This window comes from Panthera onca, chromosome B4, assembly GCF_046562875.1.
Source record: "Panthera onca isolate mPanOnc1 chromosome B4, mPanOnc1 haplotype 2, whole genome shotgun sequence".
Classification (NCBI taxonomy): domain Eukaryota; kingdom Metazoa; phylum Chordata; class Mammalia; order Carnivora; family Felidae; genus Panthera; species Panthera onca.
In genome coordinates this window covers 115,876,611-115,896,294 of record NC_138345.1, presented here as the reverse complement: position 1 = coordinate 115,896,294, position 19,684 = coordinate 115,876,611, and the positions used below count along the sequence as shown (strand labels likewise).

Genomic DNA, 19,684 nt, shown 5'->3' with positions numbered 1-19,684 from the left:
TGATAAGCACTGGGTGTTGTATGTAAGTGATGAATCACTGAATTCTGCTCCTAAAAACAATATTGCGCTGTATGTTAACTAAAATTTAAATTAAAAAAATAAATAAACAGGGGAACCTGGGTGGTTCAGTCTGTTGAGCTTCTTGACTCGGTTTCTGCTCAGGTCATGATCTCACAGTTCATGAGTTCCAGCCCCACATGGGGCTCCGTGCTGACAGCATGGAGCTTGCTTGGGATTCTCTGTCTCCCTCTCTCTGTGTTCTTCCACCACTCTCTCACCCCCTCTCAAAAATAAATAAACATTTAAAAATAAATAAATGTAATAATTAAAAAAAATAAATTGTAAGAAGTTGTAACAATTGTATCATTTTGGACTAAAAGATACAGAACAGTACAAAAGAGACCTTTTGAACCTTTAAACTTATGGGGCGGGGAGGGCTAAGAAAACTACTCAGCTATAGACATGGACTCCTCTCTTTGTGAGAAATGAAAGATAATTTCCATGTGGCTATTGGCACAAGTGATGAGAGAGACAGAAAGGGGAGAGACAGACAGAAGCCAGACAGTCTTGTAACCTAGCTTGTCTTCCTCTGTTTGGGCTACTCTAACAAAATACCAGACTGGGTGTGAAACCACTATAGATGTAAAGATGGATGGAAATTAAGATGGACATGCTAACACTTTAGCAGGGCTTGACTTTAAAGTTTATTTATTTTGAGAGAAAGAGAATGAACGAGAGAGCATGTGTGAGTGAGGGAGGGACAAAGAGAGAGGGAAAGAGAATCCCAACCAGGCTCCCCACTTTCAGCACAGAACCGGAACTCACGAACTGTGAGATCATGACCGGGGCCCAAATCAAGAGTTGGATGCTTAACCGACTAAGCGACCCAGGCATCCCAGGCAAGGCTTGACTTTAAACTGAACAAACTTTTCTCTTCCTCATTCTTGAAGCCTCCTCCTCCCTTTCACTTGTTTTTCTGTAGAATCACTTGTTCCAGGAACTCAGTATCTGTATTGGCATCTTGCTGACCTCAATGTATACTTAGTAACGAGACTCGGATGGCCAGCACTAGCACTGGTCATGAAACCACCTTAAAGACATGACAAATGTGGCTGGCAGCATGTACCAGATTCCTCCCAAAACCGCCCAGATCCTATATTTTCCTATAATAAAGGGCAGGTGTGCACTTTTGAAGGCATTAGCCAGCTGCAGCCTCCTTTGCCTGGCAAGGTAATAAACTATCGTTCCTCTGTGTCCCCATACTATGTCTTTGTGTTATGCTTTGGCTCTGGAGCACAGAGGTTGGCTTTCAACAACACGTGGCTTATAAACAACAAACATATATTTCTCACAGTTTTGGAGGCTTAAAGTCCGAGATCTGGGTGCCAGTCTGGTCAAGTTCTAGTGACTTCTTGCCACGGGTTGCAGATTGCTGACTTCTCACAGTGTCCTCACATAATGGAAGGGGCTAAGGATCTCTCTGGAACCTCTTCTGGAGATACTAATCTCATCCATGAGGGTTCCACCCTCATTGCTTCTGTGTCATTTTATTCATTGAGGCAGACACAAAGGCGTCTCAAGTTCAGAGGGAGATAAAATAAACTATACCTCTTGATGAGACAGTGGCAAAATTCTGGAACAATGTAAGGAACCAGAATTTTTTTTGCGGCCACTTTTGGAAAATAATCCATCACATATAGTGTTCTCATAGGCTTGGTTGTAGACCTTTAAGATTGGACAGTTTTATATGTATATTTCACAATATTTGATAGAAAAACAGTCCTTAAATGGGAAAAAAATGAAGCACTCTTAGACATTTCTACATTTCTACAATTTCCTGTATCTAGAGGAGGGGAATAAGTCCTTCAGAGATTGTTAAGCACAAATTGGCCCTTAAATAGATACGTACCAGAAAATTCAGTAAATGGTATTGGGAGAATGGAACATGAATATATGTGGGGTGTGTGTGTGTGTGTGTGTGTGTGTGTGTGTGTGGTGTTATCAAAGACCTAAATTCTTATCTTCTAGCTAAAATTTTAAAAATCTAGAAACAATGTAAGAATGTAATCTAGCAATATGTTAGTGAATAGCAAAATAGACAGCTAAATGGTTGAAATGACTCCCAGATTGATTTTGGGAGTTGGAAATTGCATAAGGAAGCAGTCCTATATGATTCTTCTGACCATGTACATATGTTCAATGTATTACATTCTTAAAAAGAAAAAAAATGGAAGGGCTAAACAGCAAATTAGATTGTTAAAGACAGAATGAAGGGTTTTGGCAATATTTTTGTTCACATGAGCAGGAAAGTATTATTTGAATGGATTCTACATATCTCTTCAGGTTTCTTTGGCTCTGTAATAATAAAACTAATATCAATCTAATGACAAAAATCAGAACAGAGTACTATGACAAAAAAAGCAATCAGACATTAAGAAAGAGTCCTTGAAATCAAATACAAAAATGTTGAAATGGAAAAAGATCTACCAAGACAGTCTTGACTGCACCCACATAAGGAACAAATTAGTGGACTGCTACATAAAGGTGAAGGAGTGGCTCAGAATGTAAAATGCGAACATAGAAATGGAAAATATGCAGGTAAAAATTTAAAACATAAAAGATCGATCCAGAAGGACAAATAGTCACCTAATATCCAGATTCCAGAAATGGATAGGGGAAAGTATCAAAAGAACAATTTCTACAACTAACAATGACACATCTCCAAATTTAAAGATGCTGTTGAATTCCACCAAGGATCAACCAGAAAAAGCCCAAGATACATCTACATGAAATTTCAGAACTTAAAAAAAAAAAATGTTCATTTACTTATTTTGAGAGAGGGAGAGAGAGAGAGTGAGAGAGACAGCGCGCAAGTGCACACAGGGGGGGAACAGAGAGAGAAGGAGAGAGAGAGAATCCAAGGTAGATTCTGCACTGTCAGCACTGAGCCCTATGTGGGGCTTGAACTCAGGGACCGTGAGATCACAACCTGAGTAGAAATCAAGAATTGGGCACTCAACCAACTGAGCCACCCAGGCACCCCAAGAAATTTCAGAACTTTAAAGACAAACAGAAAAATCTGAAAACAAGTTTCTTGCAAAGGAATAAATAATTGTTGACCCTTGAACAACACAGGTTTAAACTACAAGGGTCCATTTAAATGCCAATTAAAAAAATTTTTTTAATATTTATTTTTGAGAGAGAGAGAGTGTGTGTGAGCAGGGGAGGGGCAGAGAGAGAGAAGGAGACACAGAATCTAAAGCAGGCTCCAGGCTCCAAGCTGTCAGCACAGAGCCCGATGTGGGGATCGAACCCATGAACCATGAGTTCATGACCTGAGCTGAATTCACTCAACTGACTGAGCCACCCGGCCGCCCTAAATGCCAATTTTTTACAGTACTGTAAATGTATTTTCTTTATAATTTTATTGATATTTTCTTTTCTCTAGCTTACTTTAGTGTAAGAATAAATTATATAATACATATAAGCTTGTGTTAACTGGCTGTTTATATTATCGGTAAGGCTTCCAGTCAACAGTAGGTTATTAGTAGTTAAGTTTTTAGGGAGTCAAAAGTTATATGTGGATTTTCAACTGCATGGAGGGGAGGTGGTCAGCACCTCTGACCTGTGTTGTTCAAGGGTCACTGCATCAGATTGGCAGAAAGACTTTTATCAATGATAGCAGATATTAGGAGGCAATGGAACAGTATTTCCAAGGTTCTATAAGAATTCCATGTCCTAGAATTCATTTTGAGCCTAAAATTCTATGTCCAAGTAAATGATCAGTCAAAAGGGAAATTTTATTTCCTACATACATTTTTTTTTTAATGCCTCAAGGGGTGCCTGGGTGGCTCAGTTAAGCATCCAACTCTTGATTTCAGCTCAGGTCATTATCTCACAGTTGTGAAATCAAACCCCTTATCGAGCTCCTCACTGAGTGTGAAGCCTACTTAAGATTTTCTCCCTCTCTGCCTCTGCCTTTCTCCTCTGCTCACGTGCTGTGTCTAAAAAAAAAATTTTTTTTAAGTAATTTATCAAACTAATGTTTGTTGAGTACTTATAATAATACCAGGCGCTGGGTTAAGTATTTTATGTGCCTACTCTTATTTAATCCTCACAATGATCCCATAATGTAGGCAATATTATTAATCCCATTTTACAAATGAGTAAAGTAGGGCTTAGAGAAGCTAAGCAACTTGCCCAGTATAGCTAGTAAGTGACAGAGCCAAGATTTGAAGAAGCAAGAAACCCTAGGGAAGGGCTCCCTAGGTATAGAGCAGAAAACACACGTAGTATGCTGGGGATCCATCCAAAAGACTGGAAAACAGAATCTGGAAGAGATATTTGTACTCCTATGTTTATCGCAGCATTATCTACATTAGCCAAGCAATAGAAGTAACCTGAAATGTCCATCAAAAGATGAATGGATAAAGAAAATGTGATATGTACATGCAATAGAATATTATTAAGCCTTTAAAAAGAAGGAAATCCTGACATACACTACAACATGGATTAAATTTAAGGACGTTTTGCTCAGTAAAATAAGCTAGCTGCAGGAAGACGAGTACTATGTGATTCTACTTATAGCAGGGATCTGAAGTGACCAAACTTTTAGAAACAAGATAGAATGGTGGTTGCTGGGGGTTGGAGATAGAGGGAAAGGGGAGTTGTTCAATGCACACAGAGTTTCAGTTTTGCAAGATGCAAAGTTTCTAGAGATCTGCTGAACAACAATGTGCGTATAGTGTTAACTGTATGTAAGCGTAAGTACAGTACACTTAAGAAGGGTCAAAGGGCACCTGGGTGGCTTAGTCAGTTAAGCATCTGACTTCGGCTCAGCTCATGAGCTCACGGTTCATGAGTTCAAGCCCCGCATAGGGCTCTCTGCTGTCAGCACAGAGAGGGTTTCAATCCTCTGTCCCCCTCTCTTTCTTCCCCTCCCCACCCTTTCTCAAAAAAAAAAAAAAAATGGTTAAGGTAATCCATTTTATGCTGTGTTTTTTGACACAAAAGAAAAAAAAAAGATGCTACAATATATGGACCTTATTTGGACAAAGTAAAAATATTGTAGGGGAGCCTGGCTGACTCAGTCAGTGGAGCAGGCAACTCATGATCTTGGGGTTGTGAGTTCAAGGCCCATATTGGATGTAGAGATTACTTAAAAAATAAAATCTTTAAAAATACATATTATGAAACAATTGCTGAAATATAAACACTCCTCAGAGGATATTTGATTATATAAAAATTATTAACTTCTTGAGGTGAGATAATGGTAAGATGGTTATTTATTTTTATAAATGTTTATTCATTTTTGAGAGAGTGTGAGTGGAGGAGGTGCAGAGAGGGGGACAGAGGATCTGAAGTGGGTTCTGCACTGACAGCATCAAGCCCGATGTAGGCTCTAACTCATTAACTGTGAGATGGTGACCTGAGCTGAAGTCCCACCCTCAACAGCCACCCAGGTGCACCCAGATGGTTATGGTTCCAACCCCCTCAACTGGCCATGATTGTTTTTTAAAAAGCTCATATGTATATAGAAATGTATCACATGGAATTTTTCTGAAAACAAAAAAGTGCATGAAAAGTCACAGTTGAACAAATTCAAATGTGACATGATTTTGAGGAATTGATGGAATCTAAAAAAATCTGATCCTGATATTTGGAAGTTTCTGCTTTGAGGTTAAAGATTTAATAGCATATAATTAAATCCCTTCTCTGGGTCTACTCATGTTACTTGGTCCTTTCAAGAAATAGTATTGTTTCAATTTTTTAATTCTTATAGACAATTATGAAAGCTTGTAGTTACAGATTTGAATGTAAATCTTACAAACCTTGACCTTTTTAAAGAAATGATATGGCAGACTAGATTCTGGAAGAGGAAAGAATGAGAAGAGGTGAAGGAAGTGCCCATGTACTAAACTTCTCATCTCAAATAGCTGAGAATCAAGGAGAATGTTAATTGATGGGAATACAGGTTTAAAAGCATATTATGTAAAATCATAAAATCGCCACTGGAAAATTATAAATAATATTCATTAAATATCCTTCTTTTTTTTTTTTTTTTTTTTTAAATTTTTTTTTTCAACGTTTTTTATTTATTTTTGGGACAGAGAGAGACAGAGCATGAACGGGGGAGGGGCAGAGAGAGAGGGAGACACAGAATCTGAAACAGGCTCCAGGCTCCGAGCCATCAGCCCAGAGCCTGACGCGGGGCTCGAACTCACAGACCGCGAGATCGTGACCTGGCTGAAGTCGGACGCTTAACCAACTGCGCCACCCAGGCGCCCCTATCCTTCTTTATTATTTAACAATTTTAAGTCTCATGCACGATTTAGTTTTCTAATATATTTTAAGTGTTTAAGTTTTGAATTTTAACTTTTCAACTAAATTCTTAAGAGCAGATTTAACCTTATACTTTTCTATACCTTCTCCTCGCTCCCCTGCTTACACAACGACACAACGCTAGTATATGTACTTAGTATTGAATGTACTCAATATCATTTGTGCTCAATATTGAATTCTTTATTGGTATTTTGTTTCTAAAGAATCTTGGCGCTAGATGGGGCGCCTGGGTGGCTCAGTCGGTTGAGCGCCCGACTTCGGCTTAGGTCTTGATCTCAGTCTGTAGGTTCGAGCCCCGCGTCGGGCTTTGTGCCTGGAGCCTGCTTAGGATTCTGTGTCTCCCTCTCTCTCTGCCCCTCCCCCGTTCATGCTGTCTCTCTCCGTGTCAAAAATAAATAAACATTAAAAAAAATTAAGAATCTTTGCGCTAGAATTTCTGAAGTAGCCTGAGCCAATCCTTTTAGATGAGGAAACTGAGGTCCCCATAGAAAGAACCTCCATCTGCGGAAGCCTAGTCTACATGAGCTCACCACCAGCTGCCCCGCGCTCTAAATAAAGACCCCCACGGCTGTTCAAAATTCATCGCGCCTTTGCTTCCCGGGGAAACTGGCCGAGCGTTTTTCCGAAAACCGTAAAGTGATCGCGCAGAGGGGCGCCAACCCCGCACATGCGTAGAACCATCTCTGCGTATCTCGCGCGCGTGCGCGAGTCGGAATTTTTTGTGGTCCGTACCGTGCTGCAGTGTTCGCTTCCTCCCGGTGCACTTTGAGCGTAGCACCCGGGGGGCTGGTCCTACGGGACAAGATGGAGTTCCTGCAGGTCCTGAAACGCGGGCTGCAGCAGCTCAGCGGCCACGGTGGCCTCCGCGGCTATCTACGAGTTTTCTTCAGGTGGGTGGCCAGAGCCATGCTCTTGGCCTCCGGGACTGGACTTGAGTTAGCTGGTTTCTTGGAAAGAGTCCTGGGCTTGGGTCCTCTTGGAGAATTCGCAATTTTTGTCAAGGACAATCCACCCAGTCTCTACCCGGCTTCCCCAAGACGAAGTGTGTGTTGGGGGGCGGGGGGGGGGGGGGAGGGAGCTGTCTCCTTGAGACAAGATCAAAACCAGGTTTAGAGACCGAGCTGTAAGAGTCGAGGGCGTGTGGGCTGCCCGGCCGGCTTCCTGGAGAGGAGTGAGCTTTGTCCAGTATTCAGTGTGACCTTGGGAAAGTTTTTCCCTTCGCTGGCCTTCAGTTTCCTCTATGCAGTTAAGATCATAATGGTCCCTGCTAGTCCTCACATTCTTTGAATTGGGGGAGCAACATTGTTCGCGGAAACCGAATTGGAGACCCACAATCGAAAGAAAGACTGGAGACATTCGAATCATTTTCAGATGAAATACTTTGGCCTCCTGATTTCCTGAGGGTTTTTGCTAACTCCAGTCCTGAAGGTCTAGTAGGGATAATAGATAAAAGTAGTCTTGTAACTTGAAGATATTGCGTCTGTATATTTAGTGTAATTTAAGCATATCGGTTGAGTCTATCTGTCTTTTTTGATCTCTTACCTGTCTACGTGGTGCTGGGGGCCACATGAGTAGGGATTCTAGAGCTCTTACCTGAAAGCTTGATTCTTCAACAGTGGGTGGCTTAATCCTGGAGATGAAGGCTAGAAGTGAACAACTAGTGACCATCCCCAGATTTCTTCATTTTTCTCGTTGGTGCAGCAGCCTTGACCGACTGAAAGTTGTTATACTCACTGTATTTTGTGTTTTGAACAAAGAATCATTCTAAAATATGTTTTCTTTTGATATTAACAGGGCAAATGATGTGAGGGTTGGTACATTAGTGGGGGAAGACAAATATGGAAACAAATACTATGAGGACAACAAGCAATTTTTTGGTGAGTACAATACTTTTTGATATAAATAATGGGAGTGAGATTGAGACTGGATTTGACTCTGTTTTCTATAATATAGAAATTCCTATAATATACTAGGAGCTTCTTTAATGAGTGTATAAACCAACATACACTTTCTTTTTAATTTCATGGGATTATGTATGTTGTGTGTAAACAAATATTTTTACTTAAAAATAATGGCCCATTTCTCCATATTACTAAGTTGGCTATATCTACAGCATTCTTTGGATATTTGTTTGTGTTTTTTCATTTAAAAAAAATTTAGCATTCTTTTTTTTTTTTTTTTTTTTTTTATGTTGGTTTTTGTTTGAGAGAGAGAGAGTGAGTAGGGGAGGGGTGGAGAGAGATTGGGACAGAGAGTTCCAAACAGGCTCCTCACTGTCAGGGCAAAGCCCGACGCTGGGCTTGAACTCACAGACTGTGAGATCATGACCTGAGCCAAAGTCCAGTGCTCAACCGACTGAGCCACCCAGGCGTCCAGCAACATTCATTTTAATAGCAACACAGTTCTCAGCTGTATGGAAGAATCGTTATTTTTTCAAACACTTCACTATTGATAGACATTTAGATTGATTGCCTTCAACCTTTTGCTATTAGAAACAATGCTGCAGTGACTTGCTGGTAACTACATCCACATTCATTTGTTTAAATATTCCAAGAATAAATTCCTAGGAGTGGAATTGCTGAGTCTAAGTATGCACATTTAAAATTTTGATGTATATATTGTGAGATTGTTAAGGCTCTTCTCTGTCATCATGGCCTAACTGTGAAATCTTTTCCAAGGTTTCTCCATGTGCCTTCACATTCCCATTCCCCTGCCTCATTGGATTACACTTTACTATTAGTTACTTATTCTCAAAATTGATTTCTCTAATGGAAGAAGCAAATCTTGAAATTTTATTTTTTTCTGCAGAAAGCTCTATTGTTTCCATTTGATCCAGGGCTTGGGAGAAGGCTCCAGGATGGTGTAGAAGCAACCTAGTGGCTTCCGGGAGAGGCTCAGGCATGCCAGAGGAGCGCCCTCAAAGGCATGGGCCCCAGAGGCTCTTAGTTGCGCTTGAAATCTGTATTTCCTTTAATAGATAAGGTCACATTTATTTTGATCTTTTTTTTTTTTTAAATTTTTTTTTTTTTTTCAACGTTTATTTATTTTTGGGACAGAGAGAGACAGAGCATGAACGGGGGAGGGACAGAGAGAGAGGGAGACACAGAATCGGAAACAGGCTCCAGGCTCTGAGCCATCAGCCCAGAGCCTGACGCGGGGCTCGAACTCACGGACCGTGAGATCGTGACCTGGCTGAAGTCGGACGCTTAACCGACTGTGCCACCCAGGCGCCCCTATTTTGATCTTTTTTAACAAGACTTTTTTTTTCATGTTTATTTATTTTTGCGAGAGAGACAGACAGAGCATGAGTGGGGAGGGGCAGAGAGAGGGAGACTCAGAATCTGAAGCAGGTTCCAGGCTCTGAGCTGTCAGTATAGAGCCTGACGTGGGGTCTGAACTCATGAGCCGTGAGACCATAACGTGAGCCAAAGTCAGACGCCTAACCAACTGAGCCACCCAGGTGCACCTATTTTTATCTTTTTAAAATGTTTGTTTATTTTTGAGAGCGAGAGAGCATGTGCACAAGCATGATCTGGAAAGGGGCAGAGAGGGGGATAGAAGTGGGCTCTGCGCTGACAGCAGAGAGCCAGATTGGGGGCTTGAACTGACAAACTGTGAGATCATGACCTGAGCTGAAGTTGGACACTTAACTGACTGAGCCACCCAGGCGCCCTGAGAAGGTCATATTTAAATAGCATTCCTTGATGTTTGTTGATTATGTATTTACCCAGGAAAATTCTGTAAAGTAAATGCAGATTGCTTTTTGTTTATTGCCTTAAAACCCATTATAGGGATGAATTCAGTATTTTCTATTTGTGGGGTTAGGGGCAATAAGGGAGGGGTAGAAGGAATTAATATTATGCGCTTTTTTGCCCAATGCTAAACTAGGTGTCTGTGTGATATTTAATTTTCATAGCAACCTTAAGATGTAAGTATAATCCTCTACTTTTGTTTTTTAAGATTTTTTTAAAAAACATTTTCTTAAAGATTTTTTTAATGTTTTTTATTTATTCAAGCAGGGGATGGACAGGCAGAGAGAGAGAGGGAGAGAGAGAATCCCAAGCAGGCTGTGCCCTGTCAGCACAGAGCTGGACTCAGGGCTCAAACCCGTGAACCATGAGATCATGACTTGAGCTGAAACCAAGAGTTGGACGCTTAAGCAACTGAGCCACCCGGTTGCTCCTAAAGATTTTATTTTTCAATAACCTCTACATCCAGTGAGGATCTTGAACTTAAAACCCTGAGATCAAGAGTCCCATGCTCTACCAACTCAGCCAGCCAGGCAGCACCCTCCCACTTTTTTTTTTTTTTTTTTTTTTTTTTTTTTAAGGTAAGCTCTGTGCCCATCATGGGGCTCAAACTCACAACTCTGAGTTCAAGAGTCTCATGCTGTACTGACTGAGCCAGCCAACTGCCCTGTATTCATCCACTTTTGATAGGTAAAAAAACTGAGGCTCATAAAATTTGCCTAAAACTCATTAATAATAAGTGACAGAGTATTGATTAGAATCCAGGTTGATGCTCAACTTAAGGACCCAATAGAAATAGTTATTTATTTATTTATTTATTTATTTATTTATTTAAAGTTTATTTTTGAAATTTATTTTGAGAGAGAGATAGTACACAGGAGAGAGGCAGAGAGAGGGAGACAGAATCCCAAGCAGGGTCCATGCTGTCAGTGCAGAGCCCAGTGTGAGGCTTGAACTTACTAACCATGAAATCATGACCTGAGCCAAAATTAAGAGTCAGACTCTTAACTGACTGAACCACCAAGGTGCTCCAAGAAACAGTTGTGTAAATTGTAGTTAGATCCCCAACTATTTCACAGAAATTTGTTAAATCAAAAATGCAGCCATACTGTTTTGGTGACAGGAGCTATCCTATTTATCTAACCATCATTTATAATGTTTGCTTATTATGTGTGATCACCAGTTTCCAAGAGGATCTCTGGTGGTCATTTAAAAATATTTATATGGAAACATATAATTCAAGTATGATTGCTGTGAATACATTTCTCCTGCCCCAGTCTCAGGAAGAACAGTTTATTTCCTGAATACCCTTAACAGTTGGAAACACATTCCTTTACTTTCTCCCTTGGCAGCAGTACAGGGGGAGAAGCAAGAGTTCTCCACTGTGGGAAATGCCTGAGTCCCACCCATAGAGTGAGGCTGAGTCCCAGTGTAGGGATTTTGCTCTGGCAGCTGCCGGGCTATTGATGAAAGCTCGCGATACACTTCCTGAGGCTTGTCCTCACTGATATACCCGGGGTGCTATTCCTTTAACGTTTCTTTTATGTGAAAGCACATAAAAGTCTCTTATTAAAAAAAAAAAAAAGTCTTCTTTGATATAGAATTATACTTTTTTTTTTTTTAAGGTTGTGTTTATTTCCTCACATCTTTACAAATGTTGATCTTTCCACTCAGGTCGTCACCGATGGGTTATATATACAACTGAAATGAATGGCAAGAACACGTTTTGGGATGTGGATGGAAGCATGGTCCCCCCTGAATGGTAAGCTAAGTCAACATGTTATTTTATTTGGCTTGGCAATTACACAAATATTTATTGAAAATCTGTTTGTAAAACAGTCAGTGATCTGAAAGCGTCTGTCCTAGTTACGGTGACTGTAACAAATAACCCTAAAAGTTAGGGTCTTAAAACAACAAGCATTTATTTCTCAGTTCTTATGGGTCAGGAGTTTAGGCAAGTCATAGTCAGACTAGCTTATCTCGGCTCTAGAATGTCAGGTCGGAGACTCAAAGGCTGGATACCAGAATCACCTGAAGACTTGTTCATTTGGTATCTGGCAGCGGGTGCTGGATGTCACCAGGGAGCACAGCTGGGGCTTTGGGCTGGTACACCCTCCAGTGGCCTGCACTGCTTCAGGCAAGTGCTGTAAGAGAAAGCACCAGGCAGAAAGCCATGTGGCCTTAACTGACTTAGTCTTGGAAATTATCCTGTATTGTTTCTGCATTCTGTTGGTTGAGGCAGTTTGAAAACTCTGCCCAAGCTTAATGAAAGAGAACATAAACCCTGTGTCTTAATGGAGGCATGTCAACATCACATTACACGTTGGCGTATATGATGGTGTGGCTGTCTTTGGGGAAAAACAGTATGCCACATTATCACGTGGCTATGGGTGAAGGGAAAAGCAAAACGAATTCTGACTCTGAATATTTGGCAATTGGACTTTAAGCAAGTTCCTTAACCTCTCTGGGGCTTAGTTTTTTCATCTGTAAAATGAGAGCCCTCAAATTCCTTAGGTCTCTAAAAAGTAATTTTATAATATATCTGTTTTGAAATGAAATTCTAAATGGTCTTATGTGGATTATCAAATTTTGTGTAAAATATTTCAAAGCAAAGTACTTCTGTCTGTTTCATAGATTGCTAAAATAATACCACTTGTTTGATACATAATTAAACTCTAGGTATCTGTTATAGTTTGTCTAGAAAATTTCACCAGAAAACTAGAAATAAGTGTATTAGGTTACCTGTGACATTTCATTTAATTGAACTTGATCATCAGAAACTGCTTGAGGCTCTGTTGTGTAGGAACTGGAATAATCTCAAGGGTATTATAAAGACTCGATTAGAAATCCAGGCATATAACATAAGTTAATGAAGTACAGTGTGAGACAGTAGGGAGTAGTGGGGACTGTAAAGGACTGAAAAGCACACATTCCATCAAAGAGGGCAGCAGTGCTATTCATCACTCCCTGGTTCCATCAGCTGAGAATTTGGTCAACGGTTTCTAGATAGGATTTTTCAAGAGAAAGTGGAAATGTGTATTTCAATGGTGAGATTTCTTGTTTTTTAAATGATAATTTAAAATATTTGTCACCCTAAATATGGCACTATCCAGTAGAACTTTTCATGATCATAGAAATATTATATGTTTGTGCTGTCCAATACGGTAGCCACTAGTCACATCTGGCCCAGGACACTGTGAAATTTAGCTAATGTGACCGAATTAAAGTTTTTATTTAAATTAATAGGCTACTTGATTGAACAGAACAGTTTTTTAAGAGTATATTGTGAACTACTGAAACCAGTACTGCACTGTGTTGTTAACTAACTTGAATTTAAGTAAATTTTAAAAATATATATATTGTGAATTAAGCACATATATCACATTTCACCTACAACCAGTTCTCAGCTTCTACTACTTGGACAAATTAGGAGCATTGACCTATATCAGTGATGTAGTTTGAAGGCCACGATGCAGACATACCTAGTTTCATTATGCTTTGCTTTACTGTGCTGCACAAATCAGAGAAGTTTTTTACAAATTGAAGGTTTGAGGCAACCCTGCCATGAGCAAGTCTGTCGGTGCCATTTTTCCAACACCATATGCTCACATTGTGTCTGTGTATCACATTTTGGTAATTCTCACAATATTTCAAACTTTTCATTGTTGTTATGTTTGTTATGGTGACCCGTAATCAAGTGATCTTTGAGCTTACTGTTGTAATTCTTTTGGGGTGCCATGAACCACACCTATATAAGATGGTGACCTTAGTAAATGTTATGTTCAGACTGCTCCACCAACTGGCCATTCCCCTGTCTTCCTCTCCCCAGGCCTCCCTGTTCCCTGAAACACAATATTGAAATTAGGCCAATCAATAACCCTTCAAAGGCCTTTGAGTGTTCAAGAGAAAGGAAGAGTTGCACATCTGTCACTTTATTACATGTGCTGCTGAAGTGAGCACACATCTGTCACTTTATTTTTTTTTTTTAATTTTTTTTTAACGTTTATTTATTTTTGAGACAGAGAGAGACAGAGCATGAACAGGGGAGGGGCAGAGAGAGAGGGAGACGCAGAATCAGAAGCAGGCTCCAGGCTCTGAGCCATCAGCCCAGAGCCCGACGCGGGGCACGAACCCACGGACCGCGAGATCGTGACCTGAGCTGAAGTCGGACGCTTAACCGACTGAGCCACCCAGGCGCCCCTGTCACTTTAAATCAAAAGCTAAAAGTGATAAAGCTTAGTGAGGAAGGCATGTTGAAAGCCAAGATAGGCTGAATGCTAGGCCTCTTGTGTCAAACAGTTAGCCACGTTGTGAATGCAAAAGAAAAGTTCTTGAAGGAAGTTAAAAGTGCTACTCCAGTGAACACAAGAATGATGAGAAAGTGAAACAGCCTTATTGCTGATACGGAGTAAGTTTTTGTGTTCTGGACAGAAGATCAAACCAACCACAGCATTTCCTAAGCCAAAGCTTAGTCTAGAGCAAATCCCTACCTCTTCAATTCTGTGAAGGCTGAGAGGTGAGGAAGCTGCAAAAGAAAAGTGAAGCTAGCAGAGTTTGGTTCATAAAGTTTAAGGAAAAACACTGTTTCCATAACAAGAGTGCAAGGTAAAGCAGCAAGTGCTGATATGAAAGTTGCAGCAAGTTATTCAGAAGATCTAGCGAAGATAATTAGTGAAGGTGGCTACACTAAACAACAGATTTTCAATGTAGACGAAACAGCACTCTATTGGAAGAAGATGCCATCTAGGACTTTCATAGCTAGAGAAAAGTCCGTGCCTGGCTTCAGAGCTTCAAAGGACAGGCTGACTCTCTTGTTAGGGGCTAATGCAGCCGGTGATTTTTAGTTGAGGCCTATATTCATTCACTGTTCAGAAAATCCCATGGCCCTTAAGAATTATGCTAAATCTTATGCTCTACCAATGGAACAACAAAGCCTGAGTGACCACACATCTGTTTACAGCATGGTTTACTGGATATTTTAAGCCTGCTGTTGGGACCTACTGCTCAGAAAAAAAGATTCCTTTCAAAATATTAGTGTTCATTGTCAATGCACCTGGTTACCCAGCAGCTCTGATGGAGATGTACAGTGAGATTCATGTTTCATACCTGCTAACACAATATCTTTAGCCCACAGATGAAGGAGTAATTTTGATTTTCAAGTATTATTTAAGAGAGACCTTGCATAAGGCTATAGCTGCCTCTGCTGGATCTGGGCAAAGTAAATGGAAAATCTTCTCAAAAGGATTCAATCATTCTAGATGCCATTAAAAACATTTGTGATTTCATGGGAAGAGGTCAAAATACCATCATTAACAGGAGTTTAGAAGAAGTTGATTCCAACCCATTGATCATGGATGATTTTGAGGGGTTTATCACTTCAGTGGATAAAGTAATTATGGAAGTAAATGTAGAAATTGCAAGAGAACGAGAAGTGGAGCCTGAAGACGTGACTGAATTGTTGCAGTTTTATGATCAAACTTGAATGGATGAGGAGTTCCTTCTCATGGATGAGCAAAGAAAGTGGTTTGTTGATCTAGAATCTACTCCTGGCAGAGATACTGTGAAGATTGTTGAAATGACAAAGGATTTAGAATATAATATAAACTTAGTTGATACGGTAGTGGCAGGCTTGAGAGGATTGACTCCAATTTTGAAAGAAGTTTTACTGTGTGTAAAGGCTATCAAATAGCATTACATGGCTACAGAGAAATCCTTAATGAGAAGGAAGAGTGGATCAGTGTGATAAACTTCATTGTTGTCTTATTTTAAGAAATCGCCACTGTCACCCCACCACTCTGGTCAGTCAGCAGCCATCAACTTCAAGGCAAGAACCCTCCATGAGCCAAAAAATTAAAAACTCCCTAAAAGCTCAGATGATGGTTAGTATTTTCAGCAAGCAATAAAGTATTTTTTAATCAAGGCATATGTTGTGTTTTTTTTTTAGATATACTACTGTTGTACACTTAATAGACTATAGTGTAGTATAAACATAACTTTTATATGCACTGGAAAACAAAAATTCGTTTGACTTGTTTTATTGCAATATTTACTTTATTGTGTTAGTTTGGAACCAAGCCTGCAATATCTCCAAGGTATGCTTGTAATGAATTGTCTTTATACTCATTGGCTGTGATTGTGAGAAAGCAGCAGTGATATTACATGTTACCATAGCGTATCATTCTTTTAAGATCCAAGGGACTGTGATTTTAGATCAAGAGCTGTCTACTTTCACTGAGGGGCATTTTATATGTTAGGGGCACTATTTGAGACCCAGGACTCAAAAGTGGAATTTGGCTTTAGGAGGTAAGGTGTCCAAGTTATTTGTTTGGTTGATTGTTTTGGGGTGGAATTGGTCCTAGGAGGATGCAGAAGACCTGTGGCTATCTCTTTCAGATCTCAGATTGAGATCTATTTCCTTCAAAGCACTCATCTTTACTCAGCGCTCATGGTCTATATTTTGGGAGAATGTGAGGGGAGGTGCGGGAGGGAACGGATTTAAATTATGTGATGAAACATATTTGAAATGATAACGTGGTAAAAACTATGAAAAGATAAAAGTACTATTCTGCCAAGCAAGTTCTTTTATATGATCTGAGATCACATGAAAAAGAGGTAGAAAGCTGTAGAAGATAACATCATTCCAGCAGGTGCCTGAGGACAATTGAGGATATAAAGCTGAATTTCTTTGTGGAGAGCAGCCTCCTAATGGCTGAGTACCTTTGATGACCCTTGTTTATAAGGGAAGCTTAAAGGCTTATGATGTAGGGAGAAGTGTTGTCGGACAAGTTTAGCTGTTTGTTTCTCAAGAAGACCCCCTCTTTGCTAAGTGTAATACATTGTGGAATTCCAAATTTGTGGAGTCTTACCTTTGATTTGATCCATGAGTAAATTTGTAGTTGGGTTGATTTTTTTTTTTTTAATTTTTAATGTTTGTTTATTTTTGAAAGGGAAATAGCACAAGCAGGGGAGGGGCAGAAAGAGAGGGGGACAGAGGATCTGAAGCAGGCTCTATGCTGACAGCAGAGAGCCCAATGTGGGCTCTTACCAACCATGAGATCATGACCTGAGCCAAAGTTGGAGCCTAACTGACTGAGCCTCCCAGGGTGCCCCGATTCAGTTTTAATTAGAGAGACAGGTATTATATACAAAGTAGCGAATAGCAAACAGTTTATCATTGTTATTCAAATAACTATTTTTTGTTTGGTTGGTTTTTAATGTTTACTTATTTTTGAGAGAGGGAGAGAGAGAGAGAATGTGAGCAGGGGAGAGGCAGAAAGAATGGGAGACACAAACTCCAAATCAGGCTCCACGCTCTGAGCTGTCAGCACAGAGCCCGACCCGAGGCTTGAACTTACGAACCGTGAGGTCATGACCTGAGCTGCATTTGGATGCTCAACCAACGGAGCCACCCAGGTGACGTTCAAATAACTATTGCATGCCTACCAGATGCCTAGAACTGTTATAGACACTGGGAATACAATAGTAAATAATGAGAGTTCTTGCTCTCATTGAATGGAGACAGAAGAACAAATGTATTCTATATTTTAGGTAATGGTAAATGCAAGGAAGATAATATGAAGCTGGCATTCATAAAAAGATAAAGAGTAATGGAGTGGCTGTCTTCTCTGGAAGTTAGAAAAGGCTTCCTTGAGGAAATGACATTTTTTTTTTTTTTTTTTTTTTTTTTTTTTTTTGTTAGAAGGACACCCGCGTGGCTCAGCTGGTTAAGAGTCCAACTCTTTTTTTTTTTTTTTTTTTTTTTTTTTCAACGTTTATTTTTTATTTTTGGGACAGAGAGAGACAGAGCATGAACGGGGGAGGGACAGAGAGAGAGGGAGACACAGAATCGGAAACAGGCTCCGGGCTCTGAGCCATCAGCCCAGAGCCTGACGCGGGGCTCGAACTCACGGACCGTGAGATCGTGACCTGGCTGAAGTCGGACGCTTAACCGACTGCGCCACCCAGGCGCCCCGAGGAAATGACATTTGAAGAGGGGAGGGAGCAAACCAGGGAAGGGGACAAAGAGCTCCAGGCAGTAGAAACCACAGTGCAAAAGCCTGTCTGTTGAGATATATTTGCATGTATTCAAAGAACAGCAGTGTGGCCAGTTTGGCTGGAATGGAATGACCACAGGGAAGATTTTAGGTAACTAGGAGAAATAGCTAGGGCCTGGATCATGTACATGTGGTAAGCCATGCTTTTTTGGCTTTTTTTCCCTAAATTTCTTTGAAAGTCACTGGAAGGTAAAGTAGGATGTGATCTGTTTTATAATTTTTTTTTTAAATTAGGAACAATCCTAAACTTCCTGAAGAGTTGGAAGTATATGAATCATTTCAAAGTAAGTTCCCAAAGGATGTCCTGAATACTCCAGTGTGTAATTCCTACAAACAAGGATATTCTCCTATGTAACCACAATTTAACCGTCAAAGTCGGGAAATTAGGAGTCATATCATCTTCAGATCCCATTTAGTTTTCATCAGTTGTGCCAACAAATGTCTTTTATAGCCAGAGGGTCTAATTGTGCATTTCATGTGGAGCACATTTCTCTCTAGTCTCTTTAACTTTTCCTTAATTTTCATGATCTTCACACTTTTGAAAGTTACAGGCCAGTTATTATTTTTTTAATGTTTTTATTTATTTTTGAAGGAGAGAGAGAGAGACAGAGCATGAGTGGGGGAGGAGCAGAGAGAGAGGGAGACAAAGAATCCGAAGCAGGCTCCAGGCTCTGAGGTGTCAGCACAAAGCCCGATGCAGGGCTGGAACTTACGAACCCTGAGATTGTGACCTGAGCCGAAGTTGGACGCTTAACCAACTGAGCCACCCAGGCGCCCCTACAGGCCAGTTATATTGTAGAAAGTCCTTCAGTGTGGGTTTGTCAAGTGTTTTCTCATGACTAGATTCAGACTATGTCTTTGGCAGAAATTTCACAGAAGCAGTGTCCCATTAGGTGGCACCCTATTTTGATTAGTCCCATTACTGATGATATCTTCTCACTTGAATAGGGTATATCTGCGAAGTTTCTCCTTTCTAAAGTTTTCCCTTTGCAATTAATTAGCATTTTATGTAGAGGTACTTTGAAGTTATTTAAGTATCCCATTACTCATCAAACTTTCAGTCTACTCGTTTATTGTATCAGTATGAACTCCTGTTATAACCAATCAGTTACAATTCATTACTATGCTTGTTCCATTTGTTTATTTATTTACTGACTTAACTTATTTTCCTGCTCTTCTTCACCTATATCGCTTATTGCCTTACCCCCATACTCTCTGGCAACCGTCAGTTTGTTCTCTGTATTTTTGGGTCCATTTCTGCTTTTTGTTTGTTTTGTTTTTTGTATGTTTTGTATATTTTAGTTACTTATATGTGAAATCATATGGTATTTGTCTTTTCCAGTCTGACTTATTTTGCTGAACATAATACCCTCTGGGTCCGTCCCATCTGTTGTCACAGATGGTAAGATCACATTCCTTTTTTTATGACCGAGTAATATTCTACTGCATTTGTACACCACATCTTTTTTGTCCATTCATCTTTGAATGGGCACTTGAGTTGCTTCCATGTCTTGGCTATTGTAAATGTTGCTGCACTTA

At 40.1% G+C, this 19,684-nt stretch overlaps 1 protein-coding gene and 1 long non-coding RNA gene across 3 annotated transcripts in view; one reads left to right on the top strand and one right to left on the bottom strand.

Moving 5' to 3' along the window:
- The first annotated feature begins 7,067 nt into the window (after positions 1 to 7,067).
- Positions 7,068 to 19,684, top strand: part of NDUFA12 (NADH:ubiquinone oxidoreductase subunit A12) — a 29,624-nt gene continuing 17,007 nt past the window's right edge. Inside the window, exons 1-4 of one of the 2 annotated variants that reach the window (XM_078449609.2) lie at positions 7,068 to 7,232; positions 8,137 to 8,219; positions 11,766 to 11,853; positions 13,921 to 14,060. In XM_078449609.2, the coding sequence (XP_078305735.1) occupies positions 7,147 to 7,232; positions 8,137 to 8,219; positions 11,766 to 11,853; positions 13,921 to 14,047 (384 nt within the window). In that variant the 5' untranslated portion in view covers positions 7,068 to 7,146 and the 3' untranslated portion in view covers positions 14,048 to 14,060. Of the gene's footprint in view, positions 7,233 to 8,136; positions 8,220 to 11,765; positions 11,854 to 13,920; positions 14,061 to 19,684 lie in introns of those variants that run through there. The other variant, XM_060656741.3, reaches the window with a different exon arrangement.
- Positions 12,159 to 19,684, bottom strand: part of LOC132693939 (uncharacterized) — a 38,577-nt gene continuing 31,051 nt past the window's right edge. Inside the window, exon 3 of the long non-coding RNA XR_009617057.3 lies at positions 12,159 to 12,235. This is a non-coding gene — a long non-coding RNA (uncharacterized LOC132693939). The remainder of the gene's footprint in view (positions 12,236 to 19,684) is intronic.